This window comes from the organism of the source record quoted next, unplaced genomic scaffold (assembly GCF_019419815.1).
Source record: "Pyrus x bretschneideri cultivar Hongxiangsu unplaced genomic scaffold, Pyrus_bretschneideri_v1 Contig52, whole genome shotgun sequence".
In the NCBI taxonomy this organism is placed as follows: Eukaryota; Viridiplantae; Streptophyta; class Magnoliopsida; order Rosales; family Rosaceae; genus Pyrus; species Pyrus x bretschneideri.
Window position 1 is genome coordinate 1,036,453 of NW_025999790.1, and position 26,924 is coordinate 1,063,376.

Consider the following 26,924-nt stretch of genomic DNA (forward strand, 5'->3'; position numbering starts at 1 on the left):
CATTGCTTGCTCCAATGTCCTACAAGAAACAAAGAACGAAAAGCCGAATGAGCGTGGGACACAGACAGAGAGTGAGTCAATGCCCCGTACAACTCATCAAAACCAAACCATTCGATCCCTTTTTCTTTTTTTCCTTTTGGCCATATTCCAGGATTGTGATTCCTTAATTTTGTTAAAAGCAAAATGGTACGTCACCCGTGGTAATATTTCAAAAATGTGTAATTATATGCGTGCTATTGATTGTATGCGTTATTAATTCAAGATATTGTCGTAAGATGTTAATCAGTACGCAAAACCAATGCAGAGGACACAATCACCCAATATTGGTAAATGCTCATAAACCACGCATCAATTTGTGCAAACACTAGACAACATCTAAAACTCAATCGTCCGTAAAGTGTCGCAGATAACCTCAGGTGTACTCATTCTTGTTTCTGACCAATGTCTCCCGAGTATATACACCGTTGTTTGTTTATCACTCATCAAGTCACACAACGAGGATATGGAGATGTGACCTGATGAGAGTATAAACCGCTTATAAGGCAAATTCTCTCCATAATTTGAGTACAAATGAGTTGGGAAATTAAGCAAGAGTAGAGTGTGAATACTAAAACAATCATATGGTCATCAACAGTTACGAGAAAATGACTACTTTAGATTACTTGTTGATTCAAGCAACAAAAAAGAAAAGCAAAAGCGTAAACCACAACTTTTTTCTAGTCAAATTTTGCTTTACTTTCTGAACAAGACAAGTTCTCAAGAACATCTCTAACAAGTTTTCGGAAAATGAGTTGCATTTCACAGATCAAACTTAAAGCTAAAATCTTCAACTTCGGCTTATCAGCACGATAATAAAATCCTCAAATCTCAGTTAAACGTTTAATCCGAAAGATGCAGCAAATGCATCCAACTTAAATGAGCTAGAATTCCCATAGCAAAGACAGTAACTGCTACTCTAATCATCGTCAATGTCTTCAACTGCATCAAAGTCGGAATCTTCACTAGCCAGCTCACTCTCGGAATCACTCAACACATACCTTGTCTGCCTGCGATTCACCCTCTGAGGTCTAGCTCTTGCTACAACTGGAGCTTCACTTCTTTCTTCAGTGGAAGGAGTGTCCACCATGTCCTCGCTTTCAATCATCTCATCTGCCAAACCAACTCTGCCCATCATAGAACCGCTTTTCTTGTTGAATGGCGATGCCCTCATCTTCCTCACTTTCGGCTCAGGTGAAGCCCTGGAACTCTCAGCAGCAGGCTTCAACATGTCAGTTAAAAGCTTCTGGCCTGATGAAGTTTGAGGCTGCTGCTTGTTAGCTGCTGCGCCTCTCTTCTTTGCTGCTACTGGGGGTTTTGATGCTGCCGCCCTTGGCTTTCCAGCAGCTTTTTTCCCTCCCCTCTTTGGGGCAGCTGCTATTTCTTCTTCAAAATCATCGTCGCTGTCTAGTTGCATGACCACCTTTTTGTTAGCTTCTTTCTTCTGGACTGGTTCTTGTGGCACTTCAGTATCCTTGCCTGTCACAGTAAAACTAAGTTAATCCACAACCTACTGACGAAACACATTAGTTATGCTGATTTCCTCGGACTCAAAGGTGGAAAAGGTTATAGGCTGATTTCTCTAGATAAGTATAAGTAGTGAAAGGTTATCATTACCTGCCGAATTTTCAGGAGACGAATCAAGGTTATAGGCAGCAAGTCTTTCTTTCAGCTCAAGCACTTCATCGTCATCGTCATCACTCAGAACAACAGAGGATTTCACTTGCTGCATAACAAACATAAAAACATAAGTTCCAGCTTCGTGTGTACTGTGGTTATGTTCCATTAAGAAAGTTCAAACAAAGAACTTAAAATATAAAAAAAGCAGCGCATACCTTCTTGGCTGCAGGAGCTTTCTTTGGACCTTCTCTCCTTTTCGCTATCTCAGGAGCTTTCTCTGACGAGCAAGCAGATAATATTATGAGTAATGTAATTCGAAATGATGAAATAATATCCATGGGCTATCTTAAAAGAAAGCATTTAACTAATCGAGTGCTACCTATTTCCATCACGGAACTGGAAGCCTCTGCATTGTTGGCCTTCTTAGTATTTTTCCGTGGCTTAGGTGCTTGTTTAGTACCCTTAGAAGCAGGTACATTTTTCACTTGGGTTCTTGCTTTCTTTTTTGCCAACTCTGCTAAAGCCTCACTTTTCTCCAGCTCCTGGTATGAAAGATAATATATCAGACAGAGGCCGGCAGAAAATTGAAGAAAGAATTTGTGAAATAGAATCAAATTTTAGTACATACATCGAGTTCCATTTCAAGAGCATCAAGATCCTTCAACCACAGTGACCTTGGTGTTGATTTCCTCAACTCATCAACCTCCGCATTGGCCTTATCCCTATCAGCCAATAAGGCCTGAACCCTCTCAATGGTCAAGGTCCCAATTGCCATGGATATTAGATACTCATAGTCACTTATCCGTGCTCCCTTTTCAGTGGCAGCCTCAGAGTTCTCTTCTGTATCTTCTGTATTTTCGGTTGCCCCTGCAACTTCTGGCTCTAGGGCTTTGGTTTTCTTTGGAAAAGGAGTGAAACCTTTCTGTTGGAGCTCAAGGAATAGATCAGCTCTCTTTCTATTGCTCACAATGATCTCTCCATTTACGACACCAAGGATAAACCTAACCTTGTTCTCCAATTTTAACAGTTCCAACTCAAGGTTTTCCAATAGCACTTTCTGCATGCATAATAGAAAACCAGTTAACACTTAACAGTCGTAAGTCGGGCCAACAATATAAACACCTGTATATTGATGGCCACAGATGAACTCACCTTTCTTTTCTCATAGAATTCAAGCCTTAGGAGAAAAAAGTCCTCAAGAACTGCAGAAAGAAAAAACAACAAACAGAATGTCTGGTTATATAAATTGTACAAGCAGAAAGGAATAAGAACGTGATGAAAAACTCATACTTTGTTCTGGAGTGTCAAATTTCTTTATCACGCCTTTTCGATCAAACAGGTGCATATTACTCGTGCTTATGCTGGTGGTCAGTTTAAATTTCTTCAGCAAACCCTCTTGCTTGGCCGCCATCAGTTTCTCCTCACGCAAGTGGACTATGATATCTACAGTACTGTGATCACTGTGCTGTGTGAAACCCTGCAGCATGCATAATTTCAATTAGGATCTAAACCATCTGGAACACATTTTAATCAAATACTGCAACTGTCAAGAAATTTAGGTGACTTTACCTCAATGAATGGATCCTTGGCTTTATCATTTCCTTCAGAGATAGACTCGAGGAATTCCTTATAATCTTGAGTCCACCTACGGATTGGCAGCTCTGAAATCCTGAGTGACGTCTCATTGACTTCCTCTATGATCCCACAGGCAGTGTAGCTCACACCAGACTCCTTGACAGTTTTCTCAATAGTTCCAGTAAATCCTCTGTACCAGGGATCCATTGGCACCATTGCATCATCATCAAGCAAACGCCTCACATTTGCAACAATGTCTCTCGGGTTATAATTAGGAATGTAAGAGCTCCACCCTGTCCCAATTCCTTCACTACCATTAACAAGCACCGTTGGAATAATTGGCACGTACCTATACCACACAAACCATTGTTCAGCAATATTCATTCACCATTTGTTAATCTAAAAGCAATATTCTCATTCTACAGGGAAAAGTTAAAAATACCAAGTTGGCTCAATAGATTGCCCATCTTCATTCAAGTAGTCAAGAAGTCTGTCATCATCCTTTGAGAAAAGGAACCTTGTAATAGGAGAAAGTCGAGTATATATATAACGAGCACTTGCATGGTCTTTGCCTCCCTAAAGTAGCAAAATACAAGTGTAAATAGAAGATGTCGGAAAAAATTACACAACATGAAGAGCTTACATACTCTTAAATATTTGGCATGCATGGTTAATCTCACCAAGTTACGAGTACCAAATTGACCATTTGGCTGAAGAAGATTGATATTATTGCTCCCCACAAAATCCTGTGCCATCCCAATGATAGTACTTGCAAGACTCTGCTCACCATGGTGGTAGGCAGAATGCTCAGACACATAACCAGAAAACTGGGCAACTTTTGCTTCCTTCACAAAGTTCCTCTTAAAGGAGCTAAAGAGAATCTTCCTTTGACCTGGCTTCAAGCCATCAACCATTGACGGAATGGACCTTTGCAGGTCTGCCATGGAAAACTGTATAAGTTCCTTGTGAACAAAGTCGCTGTACTTAATAAGCTTCTCCTTCTGATCAAGATGTACTCCAGGCTGAAAATACAGAAAGTTCAACCGTCTCAATGAAAATGATCTGGAATTAGAATCATTTCAAAAATACAAATGCAAATTGCCAAAACTTCCCACCTCAAACTGCCGAAGCCAGTTCTTCCTCTCTTCTATCTTCTTCTTACTGAAAGCAAGCTCAATTGCCTCCCCATCACGCTCATCTATCCAAATAAAATCTTTCTTGTGCTGATGAAGATTTTGAAAATAGTCCCTTCCTTCTTTAGACGTGCTTGTTCCCAACCCCTAAATGGACATGAGTGTAAGTAGAAGAATAAGAATACACTTCAGAAACCTGGTACAATTGCAGTGACCTAGTATGCCTTTACTTACATAAAGTGAAAACAAACCTTATAATATTTTATGGACCAGCCACTTGCATTGCCCCTCAAACTTTCCTTCCATGCCTCATACTCGGGCATGGAGTAAAATGCAAGGGTATTCCCATTTTTGTGCGTTGCCTGTACAGAAGTAACACAAGTTATAGTAGTCTTTCAAAAACAACGTATCACTTAAACTGAAGTTGCCAAGAAACTAGCTAAGTCAAGTAAACCAACCTTGACAATCGGAGTTATAAACTCAACCAAAAAAGATGGAATTTTAAGCAGCGATGGCCAGAAGGAATGAATGAAGTTGATAAGAAGTCCCTTGATGTGGGAACCATCATGGTCCTATACAACCAGAGAAATTAAGGTTCTGTTAATTATCAGAAAGAAAAAAGATAAACTTTTAAGGTTGCACAGAGAAATCCAAACAAGAATAAAACCAAAAGAAAAGAAGTTTAAGGCATTCAACCTGATCAGTCATAATCATCAGACTGCCATATCTTAAAGACTTAAGACTGGTATACTCTTTATCTTGTTGCAGTCCCAGAATCCTCTTGATATTCTTAATTTCCTCATTATCCCTGACCTGAGTGGTACTAGCTTCTCTTACATTGAGCAGTTTACCTCTCAACGGAAAAACACCGTAATGATCTCTACCCACAACAGCAAGACCAGCCATCTGTTTAGCATAAGTTATGTTAATCTATTGCAGAAAGGAAGCCAAACAAATCAAGTAATTGTACCACTATTGCAAAACATAAAAACTTACGGCAAGAGCCTTAGCTGAATCTCCTTCTGTCAATATCAAAGTACACTTCTCAGAATTCTTTCCTCCAGCATGGTTAGCATCCTCAAGCTTGTTGATATTATGAACCCTCTCTGTTTTAGTTCCATCAGTTTTCTTCAGGTCTTTGTTCTGTTTAAAATTTGCCCAAGAGAGAAGACTATCCACAATTCCAGATTTTGCAACTGCAAATTAATCAGCATACAAGAATCAAGATTAAGTGTCGGGGTCTAGTATAGTTGAACAATTTGAAATATCGTTGCATACCTTTATTTAAGAAGGCTGGTGTAAGTTCACATTTAGATCCAAAACTATTTGGTCGAATCGTGAGAGTTTCCTTTGTTTGGGAATCAAATGCAGGGTTGTCAATAAGAGCATTGACAAAGACCCATAGATAATTCTTCACATTATGGGCTTTGAGGTTGGCATTCTTGTTCTTCTTATTTACAACATTCATCACATGGTTCGTGATCTGATCTGTTACATAATTCACATGAGTTCCGCCCTTGATTGTTGCAATTCCATTCGCAAAGCTGACCTGGTTAAAATAGAATTGAAAACTTGAGACTCACAATTCTAAAGTGTACAGAACATGGTAATTCCACTGATTCAAATAGTTTTGTTCAAACCTGTTGAAACTGGCCGTCGCTGAGACTCACACAAATCTCCCACCTATCATTGACTTTCTCTGTCATCCTGTCAAATGAGCAGATACGGTTAGCAATCCCCACTACGAAGAGAAAAAAAGGAAGAACGAATCAGGACAAAAAGTGCAATTCATAACAAAAACCTTAGAAGGGGAGTATCTCTAGATTTTCCAGCAGATTGTAAGTAGAGGTCAACGTAATCAAGAAATGACTTTACAGGGACCCTCAGTTCCGTTCAGCTCAACCTTCACTGTCTTTCCAAGGCATCCAGCCAAGTCAATTACTCTCTTTTGCATCAACGCCACCACATCTTCTTCCAGATGGGTCATATTAAACTTCGACAGGTCAGGCTTATACGTAACCCTGGTCCAGTTCTCACTTTCTTTGCACTTTGTGATGACTGGCGTAGTTTTGTTCCCCATGTTGTTGGTGAACACCTGATATCAGCAAGGATCAGATTATTCAACTGACATAATAAGTGAACACAACATCACTGCCAAATGCTTCAGTCGGAATTCGGAAATTCATTTCAAACCCATAGAAACTTAATTACAATAATCCCCAATAAATCATAGGTTATAAAACGAAATCACATCAAACGAACGATCACAAGTAGAAGACCAAATCCTAATTCCGCAATTCCGCCAAACACTCAAACCCATCAAGCATCACAGAAATTTGAAAATCCATAATTCTATACACACCAAACCCTAAAATAGAAGATCGAATCCTAATTCCTACATTCCACAAAACACTAACACCCTAAAATACATATCAAACGTCACGGAAATTAGTGAATCCACAATTTTATACCTGCTTATACTTCTTCTGTCGCATACCGTCTGCCGTCTCGATGATGAATTCGGTGGAGAAGATGTTCGTGAGCTTGGCGCCGTAGCCGTTGCGTCCACCGGTGGTCTTCTTCACCGTATCGTCGTAATTACTACTAGTCAGGAGGTGTCCGAAGATCAACTCCGGGACGTAGACCCTCTCCTCCTGATGAATCTCGACGGGAACTCCAGCGCCATTGTTGTAGACGCTTATGCAGTTCTGCTCGACGTCAATGGTGACTTTGACGGAGTCCATGGATGGATCTCGCTGTTTGTTATCGGCGGCATTGACGAGGATCTCGTCGAAGATCTTGTACAGTCCGGGAACGTAGGTGATGGAACGGTTGACCATCTCGCTGTTTTGGTAGACCCATAGGTTCGAGGTGTGCTTCTCGATCGATCCGATGTAGGTATCTGGTCGGAGCAAGATGTGCTCCAGCTGGCTCTTCTTCTGGTACATTTCTTCGATCGTCTTGCCCTTGCCGCCGCCGCCATCGGTCGGGGCTGGGTGGTCCATGTTGGCGTTGTTGCTGGTTTGGAGCGGGCGTTTCTTCTCGATCGCCATGGTTGGTGGCGTTTGGAGGAGGCGGAAGATTCTCTAGAGTGAGGAAATGAGTGAGAGGGAGAGATGAATTAGGTATTTATGGGGGGGGATGCAACGGTCGTTTAGAGATTTGAATTCGAATTTCAAATGGAAGGTTTTGGGCGCGGTGTTTGAAATTTTGGAATGGGGCAAATCGGACGGCTGGATTTTGAGTTTGGGGAATCACGGTGGATGATGAAGGAGAAGGGGAATCTAGGTCGACTGAAACGGTGCGTGGGGTTCGCATGGCGGGTTGTTTAGTTTATGGAAACTTTTTTAACCGGGATAATTGTAATTCTCAACAATAAAATATCACATGACCTAAAAATTTCAATAACGTCTGTCATAAGGAGATGCTGTAAAAGAAACTGTGTATGGTGGGATAGCCCGAAATCTAGTACCTACTAAGAGTTTGACTCAACTACACAAAAGATTCGTTTTATTTTTTTCATTGTCATTTCAATCTTAACACCGTAGTTCTGATCACATCTCACAACACTAGTGATAAACAAAGATGTCACTTCATCTTTTACATCTATCACAATATTTTCCAATCAACAAGATATGTAATCACGTTTGTTTCATGATTCAAACCCATTTTCTTCAACCACCTTTTCCCTCTCTCTCTCTTGAGTTCTAGTTTTCTGAAGAATATTTTCTACTCCAGTTTATAGGAGAGGGAGGAAGTGTTGGAAATTTTGAGTAAATATTTTATTGTCCTATAATGGTCACCACCAAAAGATTCTTTCACTTTATAAGGCTTTGTCCATTTTAGAAAATGATTCCAGTTATAGACTACGAAGAATAAAATTGGACTCAACCTTGGGTTTGGGCTTCGGGTTGTGCTAATTAATTGATAATTAATATATATTTACAGTTCTATTAATTATCAAACGATGGGTGACACACCCCGATTGAGATTAGGGCATGCTGGCCGTCACGTGAAAGTGACGTAACCATGTGCACAGTGCGGAAGCTAATAAAATAGTAATGTAAAAAGTACGAATAAATAAAAACTAGCAAACATAAGGTAATAGAAACAAGTGCTAGCGTAAGTGAGAAACAAGTTCAGAGCATAAAGCCTAAAGCAGTCCAAAATAAAAACGACGCAACAACAGTACACCCGAAAGTGGCCCTATGCTGGTGATCGTCTGTCAGAAATGCCGGGAAAGCCCTCTGGGAAACCACCAAACCTGCTAGACAACTAGAACCTGGAGGGGCGCAAAACAAAAGCGTGAGTGGGCAAAAACAAAGCTTTTCGAAAACCATTTAACAAATAAGTTCTAACCCCTCGCCGTAAAACCTGTATACTTCCCAGAAAATAAATCTATGTACACACACACGTATATATATATATACCAATCATGCTTCAGGATATGCCATGCCAAATCTCATAATGAAATGCAAGTGCTCAGGTGAAAATCATATCAATATCATATAGTCTGGCAGCCGGAGTCACCTAACGTGACCTGTACGGCTGAATCTAGAGCTCAAATCTCAGTAACTAACTAAACCTGCCCACGAGTCGGAACCACCTAAAGTGGTATGTACGACAGGCCTGGGTGTAATACATATAAACGCTCTAGTGCTACGATCACGTGAAGGCTGTGCGAATAATCGCGGGTCACCTATGAGTCGGAACCACCTAAAGTGGTCTGTACGACAGGACTGTGCACCTAACTTGGATCCAAGTTGAGCGTGTGGTGCGGGAGGTGAACAACATGTGAAGGACTGTGCCATACTCTGGGCGGGAGCACTAACACCGGGGGTGCAGGTTATGAGCTCTCTAAGCATCTCGAATCGCTACTGAATGTAAACATGAATAACACTTACCTGGCACTTACCTGTGCGTCCGCAGCACCCAATATGCATATGTATATGTGTATATATATATATATATATATATATATACAACTAATAATGCAACTAACGATGCATAAATAACAATAATCTAATGCATGACATATGGCAAATGACAATTCAAATCAATTTCTAGGAAAATATAAGTATATAGGTATATACGGAAAACCAAAAGCCCACTCACTGGTAAGTGGAAGGGTCGTAACCCCCCTGCCTCGAGTGACCACGCTTGTCCTCGGGATACGTCTCACCTATATGCGAAACAACTATAAAAACGTAAGTTTTAAAGCACATAACCAAACTTTAAAAATAACTTCTCATACAATGCTCAAATGGGGTGTATGAATACACCAACGTGATCTACTTAACCTCAGGAACATCCCCATATTTTTAAAATAATTTTTCACCGTCGCACGCGCCCCCACGCGCCGGCCAAGGCACTGCCACACGCAGGCACGTGCCTGGCACACTGACGGCACCAACTGACGCCGTAAGGGAATATTCCGTTATCCCTAACGGTTTCCGTCAATTGTGTCAGGAATATTCCGTCAAACTTGACGGAATATTCCGTCGTCTTCTCCGGCGAGCCTCCGGCGTCGGAAAATCAGGAAAATTTCAAACTTCGATATCTTCTTCGTTTTTCAACCAAATTTCACAAAATTGGTACTAAAATGAAGCTTACAACGAGAGGAACATAATCATACCACTTTCAAGTGCTAAAAACCACGAAATCTCACCTGGAAAATCACCCCAACTCCGGCCAACCTCGAAACTCGTGATCCCAACGTCCAAAACCATCAAACGAACCACCCCGAGCCTCCTAGGGACCTCACCAAGCTTCCTACAAGCTTGAAATTCCCTAAAACGTGAGAAATTACGTGTGCATGAACAGTACCAAAATCGGGCATCGTGGATTCGACGTGAAAACGAAGGTGTTCTTACCTGAAAAAGGTATAGTTAGACTCCTACAAGCCTCACGAGTCTGAATATGTGCTTGGATTCCACGATCTGTGAAGGTTCGATGGGTTTGTGGGTGTGTCCGTACGTTTCAAAGGAAATGGGAAGGGAATGGGGACTCGGGACAGTGTGCAGGAAGCAGGAGGAAAGGTTGTGGTGTGTGGGAAAGTGTGTGTGGCCTACAACATGCCAACCAACTCAAAAACCACCAATAAACGTAAAGAAATCGAACTAGGGGCAATTTTGTCTTTTCACACGTACGTTGTAATATTTCTGGGACGGGCTGTCACAACGGGCCTTGGGATCTAATAATTATTTAATTAATTATTTTTTTTTTATATCAACAAACTCATCTTTTTAGATAAAGTCTGAGGCAATGATAGAACGCCAAAGAGTAAAGCACCTCTCTAAGAAGATGTCTCCTAATAGATGCATCTCATACTCATACATGTTGCGAACATGCATAAATCAATTATATACATCCATCAGCATGGCATTTAGATCACAGAAAAATCAAATCTTCTTCTGCACTACAAAACCTTCTTATTGAGAGAACCACAAAAAAATTTGCCAAAAGTCTAGTTTTTCGATGCTGAAATCTTGACTTAGATCGTTAACTTCTGGTGAAGCAGATGTCTGTAGAACTACAAACACAGAGTATGGATGAAATTTCTGTTTCAATGACATTATGGTATGCAAGCCTCGATCTTCAGTTTGTCTGTTTAATATTATTTTGTTTTATTCATTGTCTGTTAAATTATTTATTTGCATTTATTATTTATTAGCATATATAAATTTATCATTGATTGTTGATATTTATCTAACAGGGAATGCCTATAATAGTTACCAACTAAGTATGAATATTTAACTATTCTGAAGTCATTTGCCTCCAGTTTCATGTGATAAGGTAGGGCTTGTTTAAAACCATTTTTAAAATGATTGAAAATGTCTTTAAAGCAATAAAGTGCTTTTAATAATTTACCGAACTCTCTCCTCTTAGTGTAAAACTATATCGTTGTACTAAAAAAAAATATTTACTTGCATTTTTATTTTTTTCGGTAAATTGTAGCAATGGTCCCTTAACTTTAATCAAATTGGAGCAATGATCTCTTAACTAAAAATCAATTACCATTGGTCCCCCCAACTCATCAAAATGTGTAGCTATGGTTATTTTCATCAACTTCGTCAAAATGAGTTATGTTGGAAGGACTATTGCTACAATTGGGATCCCTCAATATTATCAAAATGTGTAGCTATGGTCACTTTCGTAAAACTTCGTCAAAATTTGGTCAAAATGAGTTGTGTAGAAAGAACCATTACTACAATTGAGTTAAAGTTGAGGGATCATTGCTTCAATTGAGTTATAGTTGAGAGACAATTTCTCCTGTTAAATTAAAGTTAAGGGACCAATGATACTGGATTTTTAGTTGAGGGGCCATAGCTGAACGTTTTGATGAGTTGATGGACCCATGGTAATGAATTTTTAATTGAGGGACCATTACTCCAATTGAGTTTAAGTTAATGGATCATTGCTATAATTTACTCTTTTTTTTTTTTTCATCCAAAATGATTTCAATCATTTTAAAAACGAATAGTTAGTATCCCAAACAATCTTATTTATAAAATTAAAAAACTAGAAATAAATAATACATAAAGCCGAAACTTTGTAAAATAACGCATGGAGCTAGAAAAACCTATTTATAATAATACAAACCCAAAAAATAAATAAATTTATTTAGAATTTGCATATTTTTCAACATCTAAGTTGATAAAGTATTATTACTTAGTATTACAGTCTAGTAGTATTTCTCTTTACTCGTAAGTAAGCGATTTTATGTTTGATTCTCGCAAAAGACAAATTTGAATTACATTATTGCTAACTCATTATGAAACTTAACATACCTCTTCTCTTTAATGTATATAATATTATTTGTTAAAAAAAATAAAAATAGAAGGTTGGGTTTGAAACTTGCTTCCCACAATATCACTTGTGTAAATGGAAACATTGATTTCATTCAAAATCGAATTAAATATTATACTAAATTTATTTATTTATATTAAATATTTTATTTTCAAAGCTCAATTTCGAATCAACCATAATTTTAGGCTCAACCTTCAGCCCAAGTTTCTCTTCGGTCCCCAGCCCGCATCTGCCTTATCTCCCCTCTTCTTTCCGCACTCTCCCAGGCTCCCTCACCAACCTCTCCCTCCGCGGCTCCATCTCCCCCTCCTCCACGCCGACCTCGTCCACCTCGCCGTCACCCTTGCGAGCTTCCTCTCGCTGTCTCGACAGCCCACCTCGACTCCTGGAACCAATTAAAGTAAGCAACTAAGCATTCCCTGATTGTAATTTCATTACAATTGAATTGGGTTCAATCTGTTTGTGTAGTTAATCGCGAGTTAAAGAGCAATTTTTGTAGTATCTACTTCAAGCAGGTAAACTAGCTTTGTTTTGATCATTAATGCATGATTGTGTTGAGCATCGACATGTTCAGTAGACATTTGGCCGTAATTTTGAATCTTTCTTTTTCTCATTTTTCTATTGAATTCCTTTCACATTTTTATGGTTTTCCTTTTTTATTGTTTGATCCTTCAAGCTTCGGGAAATTTCAGCTCAAATGGTTCTCAGCTTCACCGAACCTCTGGAAAATGCCCATGACCACTTTGCTTCTCAGGTTTATCGAATCTCTGGTTTTCTGGTGGTTTTCTTAAAATTTTGAGTTACCCATTTGGAGTAATGTATAAAATACCAAATATTTTGACCCATCTGACAAGAAATTTGCAATCTTTGTTAAAACCCCACTGTTTTGCAATTTTGTCAGCTGGGTATTTTAAGGATGTTAGTGATAGAGTGTTGAATGATAAAGGGTCAGAGTCAGAAAATGAGTGGGAGAAGATTCTTAAGCCCTTTGACCTCAATGAACTTAGGAAGTCACTTGTTCAAATCACTCCAATTCAACTTTGTAAGTTGCTTCAACTTCCACTCGATGTGCCCTCGTCGATGGAGATATTTGAGTTGGTTGGCGCCCAGAAGGGGTATTGCCATTCTTTTGATGTGTACTATGTGTTAATTGATAAGCTCGGGGCAGCCGGGGAATTTAAAATTATAGATAGGTTGTTGATGCAGATTAAAGAGAAGGGGTTTAATTTTAGTGAGTCCCTTTTCATTATGATTATGAAGTATTATGGGAGGGCTGGTTTGCCCGGACAAGCGACCAGGCTGCTTTTAGACATGAGAGGTGTTTATTCATGTGAACCGACTTTTAGATCTTATAATGTTGTATTGGATATACTTGTGGCTGGGAATTGCCCAAAGGTTGCTCCCAATGTCTTCTATGACATGTTGAGTAGGGGTATCTCTCCCAATGTTTACACATTTGGAGTGGTTCTGAAAGCACTTTGTATGGTTAATGAGGTGGATTCCGCTTGCTCGCTTCTAAAAGACATGACGAAGCATGGTTGTGTGCCAAATTCAGTGGTTTACCAGACTCTAATACATGCACTCTCCAAGAATAATCAAGTGAATGATGCATTGAGACTTTTGGAGGAAATGTTTTTGATGGGTTGTACACCTGATGTTCAGACTTTCAATGATATTATCCATGGTCTTTGCAAGGTCAATCGGATTCATGAGGCAGCAAGATTGGTTGATCGGATGCTTCTCCGGGGGTTTACTCCTGATGATGTGACTTATGGAGTTTTAATGCATGGATTATGCAGAACAGGGCAAGTTGATGAAGCAAAGGCATTGTTGAACAAAGTGCCTTCCCCAAATATTGTGCTTTTCAATACCTTGATTAATGGTTATGTTATGAGTGGACGGTTTGATGAAGCCAAAGCTGTTCTATATGATGGTATGTTAGGTAATGGCTGCGACCCTGATGTATATACATTTAACATACTGATTCATGGGCTCTGCAAGAAGGGCTGTTTGAGTTCTGCTCGTGAATTGGTCAGTGAGATGGAAATTAAGGGCTGCAAGCCTAATGTAATAACTTACACCATAATGATCGATGGGTTCTGCAAGGAGGGCCAACTGGAGGAAGCTAGTGATGTTTTAAATGAGATGTCATACAAGGGACTAAGTCTGAATATCATGGGATACAATCGTCTAATTTCTGCTCTATGCAAGGATGGGAAAGTCCAGGAAGCTTTAAAATTGTTTTGTGAAATCTCAAGCAAAGGATGTAAGCCAGACATATTTACATTTAATTCTTTAATATTTGGACTGTGCAAGGTTGATCAAATGGAAGAGGCATTCAGATTGTACCGTGATATGTTACTGGAGGGTGTTGTTGCCAACACTGTTACTTACAACACGTTAATTAATGCTTTCTTGACAAGAGGTGCGATACAAGAAGCACTTAAGCTTGTAAATGAAATGGTATTTAGAGGATGCCCTCTCGACAAAATAACCTATAATGGGCTAATTAAGGCACTCTGCAAGGCTGGAGCTGTTGACAAGGCAAGGGGATTGTTTGAAGAAATGATGATGAAGGGACTTCATCCTGATAGTTTCTCCTGTAATATTTTGATTAATGGTATGTGTAAAAGTGGCAAAGTATATGATGCACTTGAGTTTCTACGAGATATGATTCATCGGGGTTTGATGCCAGACATAGTCACTTATAATAGCCTCATAAATGGTCTATGCAAGATGGGACACATTTGGGAAGCTTTGAATCTCTTTGATAGATTACAAGCTGAAGGGATGTGTCCTGATGTTATTACTTATAACACTCTGATCAGTTGGCACTGCAAACAGGGAATGATTGATGATGCTTGTTTACTTCTACATAGAGGCGTGAATAATGGGTTGATACCAAATCATTGGACTTGGTATATACTGGTCAGCAACTTGTCTAAAGAAAGGGGAGAGGTGAATCAGAGCTTTATTGGTATTGATCGGGAGGAATCTTATTTTAGTTTCTTCTAGCCTAATTCTTTTCAAATACTAGAATCCCTATGGTATTGCTTGGATGTATTCCTTCCGAAAGCATTTATGGTCATGGTGATTAGAGGTGGATGTGGAGGTACTTCATTATGGTTTTATGCCAGAAAAAATGATATTCCAGATATTGATTTGAGATCTTTTGCACCGTGTTCGGGTTGGTGCTTGTGCCAAAAGCTGGCTGGCTGTCTCAGATCACCCGTCGTCAGAGTTTTCTGCTGGTTGAGCCAGAACAAATTCACCTTACAATGTGAGAGGTAATCCTGACCAACCTTACAGGATATACAATATGCTTGCATTAACTAGAATAAATGCCTCTTAGTTTCCTCATGGTGATTCTGGTGAAAGAGACATCATGTGAATACTTGTGTTTTTTTTTATATTCTGCTAGGCTGTATGTGTGAAAAGGAGATATCGTTGAACGCAAAGGTATAAAAGGAATTTTTAGCAATTATAGTGATAACGGTAATAATGTTTGTTTGAGACCCCTCAAGTCAACAATCGTCGATTTCTGTACACTACATAGGAATAGGATTGCCCATGAGAGTTGGTACTAATTATTCATATCATGACGACCAATCATGTGGACATTGTGGAGTGTTTTTGAAACGAGACAGTTTTTTTTCGTGTTAGCTTATCAGCTTAAGGAAGTCATTATATTGCAGGTTTATGCTTACAAGGAGTGGGCAAGGGATCAAGGTAACGATTGTTCTTGGAAGCATGAAGGACCAACATTGAAACAAAGTCTTAGTCTAGGCATCTCTAACAAATAAAGGTTTTCTAGCGTTCTCCTTAGACGTTTTCAGCTTCCTTCAGTCTAGGCGATCACTATATGCATTATCTTTCATGAGGAATCATCCTTTGTAATCCATAGCCCAAGTATTCTTTGGTACTGGAGGGTTCCTGATTTATTTATTTTGCAATGTTTGTATGATCTTGGCTGGCAAGTGCTGGTTGCTGATAAATTTTGTTTTGCACTTGTATGTTTTGTTACAGGAATCTTAAATGTGTCATATCGAAGATGTAACGCTCCTGTAATACGAGACAAGGGATATTAAAGCGTTGACGGATGCTTGATAACTTCACCGTTAGGACTTGCGGCGTCGTATGTTCGTCACTTGATAGTGGTAATGTGAGGAAAGGAATGCTTGGAATCTTGGCCAACTCTTGAATGATAATTTGATCTCTGTGTCACCTGTCATTGTGTCAATACTACTGTTAAGAGCCGATCGATGGCATGTCAAATGCGATGTTTCAATCATGTTACAAAACCAAAACCTACCTTGTAATTGTAGTTCTTGTACCATGTACAAAAGGAACTCATCCTAAATCCAAATACCGATTGAGAAGTGATTTTAACACTCCATATTTTTATTCGTATCAACTCAAGGGAAGAAAACCAACGGAGGAAAGCATAAAGAGAAGACAAGTGTGAAAGTCTTTGCGAAGTTTGGTGTAACATCCCACATCGTCCAAGGAAGTGAATCCTCTAAACCTTATATGTATATTCCCATCTTTACCTAGCACAAGACCTTTTGGGAGATCACTAGCTTCGGCTTCCATCGGAACTTCGAAGTTAAGCGAGTAGCGCGCGAGAGCAATCCCATGATGGGTGACCCACTGGGAAGTTCTCGTCTGAGTTCCCAGAAACAAAACTGTGAGGATGTGGTAGGGGCCCAAAGCGGACAATATCGTGCTACGGTGGAGTTGAGCCTAGGATGTGTCATTTGGTCTTGTGGTTATTCTTTGTAACTAGAGATTTTTAAGAGTGACTTGAACACTACTATGTGATGTTATTATTTCGTTCGTCGCATGATATGTGTATGCATTAACTAGTACTATATTCTATATTCTAGGAGCATGCGTCCTCCTCTCTCTCTCTCTTATACACACACACACATACACACACACACACACACACACACACACACACACGAAGCTTGAGGTATCCCACATCCTCTAGGGTAGGACTAATCCTCGATTGGGTCTGGAAAGACATTTCAGCCCACTCTTGATCACAATCAAATGACACACATTTACCTATTTTATAACATATGAATTTGTACAACCACATAACTACAATTCATGCATACCAACAAGTGCTCATGCATACCAACAAGTGTAGCAAACTCTTATTTTAGTGATATTTCTCTTCCAACATTCAAGATATCAAGTTCAAATCCCCTTCCACTCCACGGTGATAAAAGGGATACTCAGTTAACATGCTAAGATCTACTCTAACCCTTGGAGTAAAACTCAAATTTTAGATTCTAAATCCGTCCAAACTTGCTCCAAACCTTAGGCTAAAAATGAGTTTTAACCCAAAACTCAATTTTGAGGCCAATTTTGACCTGGACTCTCCACTAGATTAATGGGCTGGCCCACATATAAGAGTGAATGCGCCCAACAGAGTCTAGACGCGCGAGCTTCACTTGCCCAACACTGCATACACAAAGCGCTGACTAGATCCCACGCACGTGGGTGTGTCGCCCCACGATTAATTGGACCGTTGGTTGTTTCAACGGTTTAGATTCAAAATTATTTAATTTTTAGTTTTATATTTATAAATTTATTGAATCCAACTATTGTGATCTAATATGATCAAATCTAACTGTTAAAAAAAAAAATTAATCTAACGACACAAAATTAAATCCAATGGTTAAAACAATTAAATGAATTTTGACCATAAGTAAGGTGCAATTCTCAACTTTCCTCCACCGGACCGAGAGGGTCCACTAGTTGTCTTATGTTTTTTTTTTTTTTTTTTTCAAATAAAAGGCATTAGATTAGCTTATTCTTCAAGCTGACAATAACGGAACTTGAATCAATCGACTCCAATTCTGCTGTCTCGACGATCGCATACTGAAGACAGAGAGAGGGAGGGTGAAAGGGCATCTAAATCAACCTGAATACACACTTGCGAGTACGTTTTTCTTTCCCATTTCTCATCTACTTGGATTATTCTTCGCTTTCTGTTTGGTTGCCGAGAAAGTTCAAGGAAACCACATAGAAAATTGAAATTTCAACAATAACAGGCAAAAACAATTGGAAGTCAGCGACTTGAGGTTCTGTGATATAACTTTTTATTGTCATTGATTAGTTGGTTACCAGATTAGATCATTAGAGATTCATCTTGACTTAACAAATTCATGGTTGAATTGGTATTTGGGTATTTTTTGAGTTTGGTTATTATGATTACCAATTTTCCCGAATACAAGTTTTAGTTTAACTGCTGTGTTTTTAGCTGGGAAAAATTGATAATTGCTTAATTGTGGTGTGTGTATATAGATTAACCATTTGCTTGATAACTAAGAATAATGGGAAAGGAGATGTTATATTAAAGTTTGGTATTGTGTAATTTAACCGAATTCAGTTTCGGTGAATCGAAGAATTTTAGTTAGACTAGGGTGTTGTGGTATTTTTGGTCAGCTGGGGCAATGGAGGTTTTGTTCATTTTGTTTTCTTTTTTCCCAAGTCCCGGGTTATGAATGATGTTATTCAATTGCTGCCTTTCTAAAACTATTAGAGGGGGGGTGCTTTGTATGCCAATTGCTTTCTTCAATTGGATTTGAACGTATAAGAACTTGGATTCAAAGTTATGATTATTGGGTAATGAGCTATTTGCTTGAAATCAATTTGGATACTGGAATGAAGTTGTAGTAGAGTTAATGCTTGGAATCACATTGGCTTTTGGAAATTTTGGAGTCAAAGTTAAGCACACAAAGTTGTTCTGTTTTCAATTAAATTGAAGTTTCGACGATTTTAAGCTTAGTGGTTTACTTTTATTCCTTAGCTTATATGAATCGTGGACTTTTGTCTGAATGATTATGATTTGTGAGTTTCTTAGCGTGATGACATACGAGTTTGGGCCTGATACCCATCTCACTTCGTAAACACTAACAGAGATGTCATATATTTTTCTTGTTCCTTTAGTTAGACATAACATTTTTTGGTACTCACCAATTAATATATCCATAAAGTAAAACATATTTACTGAGAATTTAGTTTTATCTTTTTCCTCTTCAGTCTTTAGGAGGTGGGAGGGGGAGCTTGACCTGTTTGGCTGAGTTTTCAAAAATATTTTTAAACATAGTTATCAAAAGCAGTAGTAAACAGTGTTAATCTGTTGTGTATTCAAGATTTGTAATTGATAGGGTGTAATCAAGAGTCCTAATTGTCCCTGTTTCATGTATTTTGTCTTATTGGATGGTTATCATTTAAGTTTGGCTATCAGGGTATGGTACTATAGTATTTTAGAAAAGCCATCTTATGATCTTTTTGGTATTAAAATGTGATGTTTATATTATCTTTTGACAGGAAAGATTGCTTGAAATAGTTTTTGGGAACTTCATTCGGCTTGGAAATGGAGAATGATAACGATTTCACTTTTTGTCAGGTAAGCGTTATATGTACATTTTGCTATCAAGAAAGTTATATCCTTGAAATATGCATTGCTTCAATGCATTATCTGCAGTGGTTTGTGTTTCGGGGGTATGATTGATTGGCGCTGGGTTTTTGTATGTCATAATTCTATATTGCACTAGTTGTCTTATGTTTTTTTTTTCTTTCAAATAAAAGGCATTAGATTAGCTTATTCTTCAAGCTGACAATAACGGAACTTGAATCAAGCGACTCCAATTCTGCTGTCTCGACGATCGCATACTGAAGACAGAGAGAGGGAGGGTGAAAGGGCATCTACATCAACCTGAATACACACTTGCGAGTACGTTTTTCTTTCCCATTTCTCATCTACTTGGATTATTCTTCACTTTCTGTTTGGTTGCCGAGAAAGTTCAAGGAAACCACATAGAAAATTGAAATTTCAACAATAACAGGCAAAAACAATTGGAAGTCAGCGACTTGAGGTTCTGTGATATAACTTTTTATTGTCATTGATTAGTTGGTTACCAGATTAGATCATTAGAGATTCATCTTGACTTAACAAATTCATGGTTGAATTGGTATTTGGGTATTTTTTGAGTTTGGTTATTATGATTACCAATTTTCCCGAATACAAGTTTTAGTTTAACTGCTGTGTTTTTAGCTGGGAAAAATTGATAATTGCTTAATTGTGGTGTGTGTATATAGATTAACCATTTGCTTGATAACTAAGAATAATGGGAAAGGAGATGTTATATTAAAGTTTGGTATTGTGTAATTTAACCGAATTCAGTTTCGGTGAATCGAAGAATTTTAGTTAGACTAGGGTGTTGTGGTATTTTTGGTCAGCTGGAGCAATGGAGGTTTTGTTCATTTTGTTTTCTTTTTTCCCAAGTCCCGGGTTATGAATGATGTTATTCAATTGCTGCCTTTCTAAAACTATTAGAGTGGGGGGTGCTTTGTATGCCAATTGCTTTCTTCAATTGGATTTGAACGTATAAGAACTTGGATTCAAGGTTATGATTATTGGGTAATGAGCTATTTGCTTGAAATCAATTTGGATACTGGAATGAAGTTGTAGTAGAGTTAATGCTTGGAATCACATTGGCTTTTGGAAATTTTGGAGTCAAAGTTAAGCACACAAAGTTGTTCCGTTTTCAATTAAATTGAAATTTCGACGATTTTAAGCTTAGTGGATTACTTTTACTCCTTAGCTTATATGAATCGTGGATTTTTGTCTGAATGATTATGATTTGTGAGTTTCTTAGCGTGATGACATACAAGTTTGGGCCTGATACCCATCTCACTTCGTAAACACTAATGTAGATGTCATATATTTTTCTTGTTCCTTTAGTTGGACATAACATTTTTTGGTACTCACCAATTAATATATCTATAAAGTACAACATATTTACTGAGAATTTAATTTTATCTTTTTCCTCTTCAGTCTTTAGGAGGTGGGAGGGGGAGCTTGACCTGTTTGGCTGAGTTTTCAAAAATATTTTTAAACATAGTTATCAAAAGCAGTAGTAAACAGTGTTAATCTGTTGTGTATTAAAGATTTGTAATTGATAGGGTGTAATCAAGAGTCCTAATTGTCCCTGTTTCATGTATTTTGTCTTATTGGATGGTTATCATTTAAGTTTGGCTATCAGGGTATGGTACTATAGTATTTTAGAAAAGCCATCTCATGATCTTTTTGGTATTAAAATGTGATGTTTATATTATCTTTTGACAGGAAAGATTGCTTGAAATAGTTTTTGGGAACTTCATTCGGCTTGGAAATGGAGAATGATAACGATTTCACTTTTTGTCAGGTAAGCGTTATATGTACATTTTGCTATCAAGAAAGTTATACCCTTGAAATATGCATTGCTTCAATGCATTATCTGCAGTGGTTTGTGTTTCGGGGGTATGATTGATTGGCGCTGGGTTTTTGTATGTCATAATTCTATATTGGAGTAAGGTCTGTGGTATATGTTCAGGTTGGTCCACCAGGCAACCAGGATGGTTATGAGACAAAGAAGCTCACTTCAGATATAGAAAACATTACCCTAAAGGATGGATTGTCAAATGGCAATAGTAGTAATGAGAATAGAGGTGTTCTGTGGCAAGGTGGATTACCAGGAGGAGCCGCTTCCAAAAAACAGGAAACAGTTGGTTCTTTGTCTGTCAGCATCATTGATGCATCATCCATGAAAAAGAAATCTGAAGTTCCGAAGCAACTAAAATCAGGTGATGCTGGAAAGTCAGTGAAGCCTGCAACTCGTGCTAAAGTTCCTTTTGAGAAGGGGTATAGCCAAATGGATTGGCTCAAACTTACTCGAACACATCCTGACCTTGCAGGTACTTAGTTAAAAGTGCTTCAGCTGAAATTGCTTCTCATCTGTCATAAATTTTCTTCTTCCTGCCAATACTTTTCTTGACTTTTTTTTTCTCGTCATTTGTGTTCTGGTAGCTATGATGCATACATAATCCTAAAGGCAATTATCAAAAGATATAAAGAAAATACTTTCAAACTTTGCCCAATGAAATAGAAGGTTGGATTGGAAGGGCTTGGATTTTAGCATTACAAGTTTACTGAGGTTCCTAATTCAATCTTGTTGGAGAACATGTTTAGGAATATTATGTACTCGTAGCAAGCCTATTCGTTGTGAATTTTTAATGCATGTTATTATAAGTTCAGGAAACAACATGTGATATCTTGGGTATTTTTAAGTGCAGTAGTGATTATATCAGTGTTAGCTTCTCAAGATACAAATTGTTTCTCAGGTTTAAAGGGACAATCAAATAAGAGGCTTATTTCACTGAATGAAGTTAAACAGCACCAAAAAGGAGATTCAATGTGGACTGTTCTAAAAGGCCGTGTGTACAATTTGTCTCCATACATGAGATTTCACCCCGGAGGTATGTACGTATTTTAGTCTGTTCAAGTTCAAATGTTAGCTGGAGTGAGCAGTGTCATCCCAAGTGTGTATTGCTGACACCTTTCTCCATAAACCCCAAAATTTTAAAGTATTTATATCAGTAGGCATGTTTTATTGGGTTTTTGTAAGTCTTCTTATTGAAGTTTGAAGTTTTATTGCTCCACTATGCCAACTTAGCCGACAAAATAAATTTAATAGGATGGGACATCTACCGTCTATGAGAAGTGCTATACCAGAAATCTGCCCAACTTTTGTTTCTTCTATATTTCTAATGAAGATTAGCTATATAAGGGATGTGGACTATTGATTTAAGTTGACTTGGTGGATGTGTGACAACTCTGAGCCCATCAATGACATAGGAAGAGTAATAAGGTAGAAAGGTAAAGCGTTTGCTTATAGGGCAATCTGATGTTAACAATATTATCTCTATATAAGCCTTTGCAAATGCATTACCACCAATTTTATTAAAATCTTCAATTGCAATTGGTATAATTCTGTCACCAAAAAACTGCTTAGTGATGAGATCTATAACTACGATCCATAAATGGTTGACTTGCGAGAGTTTGTGTATGTATTATTTGGTCAGAACTGCATGACATACTATTCCTGTTTCTGATGATTTCTTTTTCTTTAGGTGTTGATATTCTAAAGAAGGCTGTGGGAAAAGATTGCACATCTTTGTTCAGTATCCTTTTCTATACTTCATTGGTTATGTGTCGTTGAGTTTTATTGTTCTTAAGCCTGACGTGTCCATGAAACAAGAGAATAGATTTGCTACCACCATATTATGTGTTGTTGGATGAGTTTTTATTTTTGGGATCTGCGTAGCGGATAGATTAAATCATACTCTTCCAATGGTACAGAGTGGGTGGTGAGCAAATGTATTCTCTGCGTACAGAACTGCCCGTAAAACTTGTTATTTTTAGTGGGAGGATTTTTTTTCTTTTTCTTGTTCACCAAAGTCCCTAGCATTTCCAAAACTTGAATAGGAATGCCGGATTCTTTTGGTTCCTGATTCATCTCATTCCAAGGAATGGGTTTAGGATCCCTGAAATCCGATGTGGCGAAATAACACAACCAAAAAGGTTCTCCTAAGCCAGACCCAAACTTCAGCAAATCTAACAATGCCCGCAAATCAGCAATTTGTGTGGGATCATCTTCATTTTATTTTAGCTTCTTATAAAGTGCTGTTAACTATTGCTCCTTACTACATTGCTTTAGATAAATATCATGCTTGGGTGAATGCTGAATTTTTACTCGAGAAATGTCTCGTTGGTACTTTAGACGACAGTGAAGGGCAACATTCCAACCGCTCGGAATCTTCGGCCCCCTCATGATACCGGCAGATTGGTACATCAATTTATTTTCCTATCATCTCACCGGACAATTTTATAATTTCATTTTCGTACACACCTTCTCACACGTTGTGCCATGTTGTCAAATTGAGATGTTGTGTATTATTGTTTCATAAGCATTAGAGATGTTCTTACATTCTATGGAACTTTATTGCATGTTCAATCAAATAATCAAAAGTGTAATTCATGTTAATACATACCCCTTGATTTTGAATGCTTAATGGTGCATATTACTGATTCCGTTATTTCCTTGCGATCGAACTGGAAAGTTTCGATATGTTTTTGTTTTCGTATTCGAACGTGCTTAACGGTTTAGCTGCTGTAATTAGCAAGGGCAAGGGGTTCTTAGCAAGCTTTGCAATATGATTATCGCATCATTAAACATCCTAATTTAGCATAAGCTACCAAAGAAATATTAAGATCCTTCACATATAAAGCCCCTTTAAAGTTGCATTACTGTCCAGAACACTTGAAGTAGCGTTTTGAAGAAAAAAACTCTAGGTCCGGTAGTTATAGAATTCGACCATAACGAGTTAATCGGTGATGGATTTTAATTTTATTCCTGAAAAGTTTCATAACTCTAGTAAAAAGTATAGCGTAACAATACCAAACTAGCCCTAATACTTCTATAGCCCTAATACTTCTATAACGGTAACACATCTGGCCATTGGTCTCTATAATGATGTTGTAGTTTTGTGGTGATATAACTAAAAAACTAGCATTTAAGCAACAGGGGAAACCTTAACTTCATCTAGGATAGGGCCACAAAGAGCTCCGTAGTCCTTGGTGTGGTAGAAAGAGCTGAAGAACGTGATTCTCGTCCTGATTGAAACCGCTTTGAACCTGAAACTGGCCGTCTTGAACCCGCCTTTTCCTTTGGAGGTGAACGGAACTTTGAGCGTTTCCTTGCCGGCAAATGCTTCAACCATCATTGATCCATGGCAGCCGTTTCTTGCATCACCGACAGTGAATGAAAGGCTGTAGAGCTTGTTGGGAACAGTTCTAAGAACCTGGGCTATGGCACTTTCTCTCCCTGCAACAAGCTCAACTGCGCCCTTTCCGAATGGAACATTAAAATGTTTTGCGTCGATGAACTTTACGGCCTTGAGGGACTCGATGATCCAGCCGGGGAGCGGGGATGTCGCATCTAGTTGTTTTGGAGGGAGGAGTACACCATGGGAAGAGTTGAATAACCTGTGGGGAGCCTCTTCAAAGCCAGGGTTTCTGACCAAATTATCTGCAACGTCAAACATTCAATGATTTTGTAAACTGAACACTGAAATGGTTACCAATCGAACTATTGAACTGAACTGAGCACAGTTGGATGCTTAAAACGTAAAATCAAAGTGATTAACAAATCCGACACTAAAAACCTTAAGTCTAACCTTTAAGTGATGATTCTATACCCTAAAACAATCAACCATGTCGACAAATGAGATCAAACTGAAAACTCCAGCCGTGCACAGAGAAAGACCAAAAACTAGCAGAAACATAGTTATCAATATCCAATTTACCTCTAGAGGGGTACACGGGGAAAAGCTCCTTGATAGCAACTGCATCCAAGAGTGGACCACAAGCAGGATCCTCTTGAATCCCAGGATTGTGAAAGGTCACTTTAACAGTTTCAGAAGTTGCTCTGAATCCCCAAGCATAAGTGTCGCCGCCATTGCTGCTGTACAAGGTTTGCAGAGGAAGGTCCCCTGCCTGGGGGGGAACTGACACCCTCAAAACCTCCTCTTGGGCACAAGTCCTTGATGCCCCAAATGTCAGGGCATACAGAGACCCTAGCTTGACCTTAATGGTCTGGGAGATTGAGGCATCATTGCCAAGCCTCACAGCATGGACACCATGAGCTACATCAAAGTACATTCCGCCGGGTTGCGGCCCCGCGGAGATGTACTCCACCAGGCCATCGATTTCCCATTTGGGCAGTGAATTTTTGCCTATGATAACTGTTTTCTTGAGGTCTGTTGGTTTTGGCGGTTCTTCAAAGTTGCCATTGGCCAAGAGTCCTGATTTAAACACGCAAGTCACAGAGATGGTAAATAATTGATCAGGAAAAAGTTCAAAAAATATTTGTGGGTTACTACAGTACTTAGTACTATCACCGTCTGACGGTCATATATGATTCTTGGATGTCATTACAGTATACCTGACCGTAGCGTAGGACGGTGATAGTACTAAGTACTTGTAAGTATTACAACCAATTCTTGAAAATACAGTTTTAAGCAAACAAGATCAGTTCATTGAGAAAACGCTAAAAGTAGTATAAACTTAAGTAAAGACAGAGTTCAGTAAAACAGATGAGAGAGAGAGAGAGAGAGAGAGAGAGAGAGAGAGTTTACCATCCAAAGGCAAAGCTGCAGAAGCAGGATTAGTGAGCAGCAGTGCGAATGCAAGCAAAAGTGAGAGCAACCCAGTAGCCATTTTCACCATTAGAATGGTAACAGATGAGAGAGAGAGAGAGAGAGAGAGGTGTTTGTGTTTGTTGTGGGAGAGAGAGGGAGGAGGGTTCAGATTTATACAAGTGCGGAGGATAAGATGGGGAAATGGGAAAGAAGGAAAGTTATTGCAGAAATCGCGTTAAGAGGGAGGTGCCACCTGGCAACCTGCCTCCAAACCTCCTTTAAATTCAAAGAACCCTCTTCTGAGTCTTCTTCTCCCTCTGATGGGTTTGTGTCTGGTTGTCCTCGACTTCTGGATTCCTGGATTCCGCAAACCGCCTCTCTCTCCGTAATTCATGCTAGTACTATTCTTGTAATGTTCATCGAAATTCCAAAACAAGAGGGAAAACGTACAAAGTTGTGTTGACTACCAAGCGCGTAAAACTGCAAATCGAGGTTTAGTTAAGTTGACTAGAATATTGTGTTTTTGCAACCATATTCAAGTTCGAATTCTACTATAGGTCATTGACAATCCACATCTTCAGAGAAACGCTGCTACATGTAGACTGGAGGTTGCCTTGGCCTCCATGTAATTGGCTTACAAAGATTTTAAATTTTCATGTCACTGTACTAGAAAATGGTTAGCAAATGTGTTATTAACTAACAACTCCTTCC

The 26,924-nt window shown here is 38.7% G+C and overlaps 4 protein-coding genes across 11 annotated transcripts; 2 read left to right on the forward strand and 2 right to left on the reverse strand.

The window, feature by feature from the left end:
* Positions 1 to 693: 693 nt before the first annotated feature.
* On the reverse strand, positions 694 to 7,473 carry LOC103945915 (DNA topoisomerase 2). The gene is given in 20 exon segments (XM_048570377.1): positions 694 to 1,515; positions 1,654 to 1,762; positions 1,872 to 1,933; positions 2,036 to 2,198; positions 2,285 to 2,713; positions 2,809 to 2,858; positions 2,947 to 3,133; positions 3,226 to 3,580; positions 3,674 to 3,807; positions 3,912 to 4,253; positions 4,347 to 4,511; positions 4,616 to 4,726; positions 4,823 to 4,936; positions 5,061 to 5,270; positions 5,361 to 5,560; positions 5,643 to 5,913; positions 6,005 to 6,071; positions 6,166 to 6,245; positions 6,247 to 6,459; positions 6,836 to 7,473. Coding segments are annotated over 20 exon segments (4,404 nt in total). The 5' UTR covers positions 7,418 to 7,473; the 3' UTR covers positions 694 to 955.
* A 4,880-nt stretch (positions 7,474 to 12,353) lies between these two features.
* LOC125470770 (pentatricopeptide repeat-containing protein At5g64320, mitochondrial) lies at positions 12,354 to 16,556 on the forward strand. Of its 5 annotated transcripts, XM_048570338.1 has the most exons (5): positions 12,354 to 12,573; positions 12,642 to 12,688; positions 12,850 to 15,460; positions 15,869 to 15,978; positions 16,200 to 16,556. In XM_048570338.1, exon 3 carries the CDS (start codon positions 12,990 to 12,992, stop codon positions 15,186 to 15,188), a length of 2,199 nt encoding a protein of 732 aa, XP_048426295.1. In that variant the 5' UTR covers positions 12,354 to 12,573; positions 12,642 to 12,688; positions 12,850 to 12,989; the 3' UTR covers positions 15,189 to 15,460; positions 15,869 to 15,978; positions 16,200 to 16,556. The 5 variants fall into 5 exon arrangements, with proteins under 5 accessions (XP_048426295.1, XP_048426296.1, XP_048426294.1 ...); XM_048570339.1 differs by lacking the exon at positions 12,642 to 12,688 and having other exon boundaries at positions 15,869 to 16,092; XM_048570337.1 differs by lacking the exon at positions 12,642 to 12,688.
* Positions 16,557 to 17,968: 1,412 nt separating this feature from the next.
* LOC103945914 (cytochrome b5 domain-containing protein RLF-like) lies at positions 17,969 to 24,110 on the forward strand. 4 transcript variants are annotated; one of them, XM_048570263.1, is made up of 8 exons: positions 18,044 to 18,126; positions 19,521 to 19,599; positions 19,782 to 19,926; positions 21,322 to 21,400; positions 21,569 to 21,929; positions 22,356 to 22,490; positions 23,145 to 23,195; positions 23,732 to 24,110. In XM_048570263.1, exons 4-8 carry the CDS (start codon positions 21,368 to 21,370, stop codon positions 23,845 to 23,847), a joined length of 696 nt encoding a protein of 231 aa, XP_048426220.1. In that variant the 5' UTR covers positions 18,044 to 18,126; positions 19,521 to 19,599; positions 19,782 to 19,926; positions 21,322 to 21,367; the 3' UTR covers positions 23,848 to 24,110. The 4 variants fall into 4 exon arrangements, with proteins under 4 accessions (XP_048426221.1, XP_048426220.1, XP_048426222.1 ...); XM_048570264.1 differs by lacking the exons at positions 19,782 to 19,926; positions 21,322 to 21,400 and having other exon boundaries at positions 17,969 to 18,126; XM_048570265.1 differs by lacking the exons at positions 19,521 to 19,599; positions 19,782 to 19,926 and having other exon boundaries at positions 18,057 to 18,126.
* Positions 24,111 to 24,289: 179 nt separating this feature from the next.
* LOC103945912 lies at positions 24,290 to 26,548 on the reverse strand. Its single transcript, XM_048570261.1, has 3 exons — positions 26,211 to 26,548; positions 25,380 to 25,877; positions 24,290 to 25,102 (listed from the first exon to the last, which is right to left on the reverse strand). The coding sequence occupies exons 1-3, from the start codon at positions 26,299 to 26,301 to the stop codon at positions 24,588 to 24,590; spliced, it is 1,104 nt and encodes a 367-aa protein (XP_048426218.1). The 5' UTR covers positions 26,302 to 26,548; the 3' UTR covers positions 24,290 to 24,587.
* Positions 26,549 to 26,924: the final 376 nt, after the last annotated feature.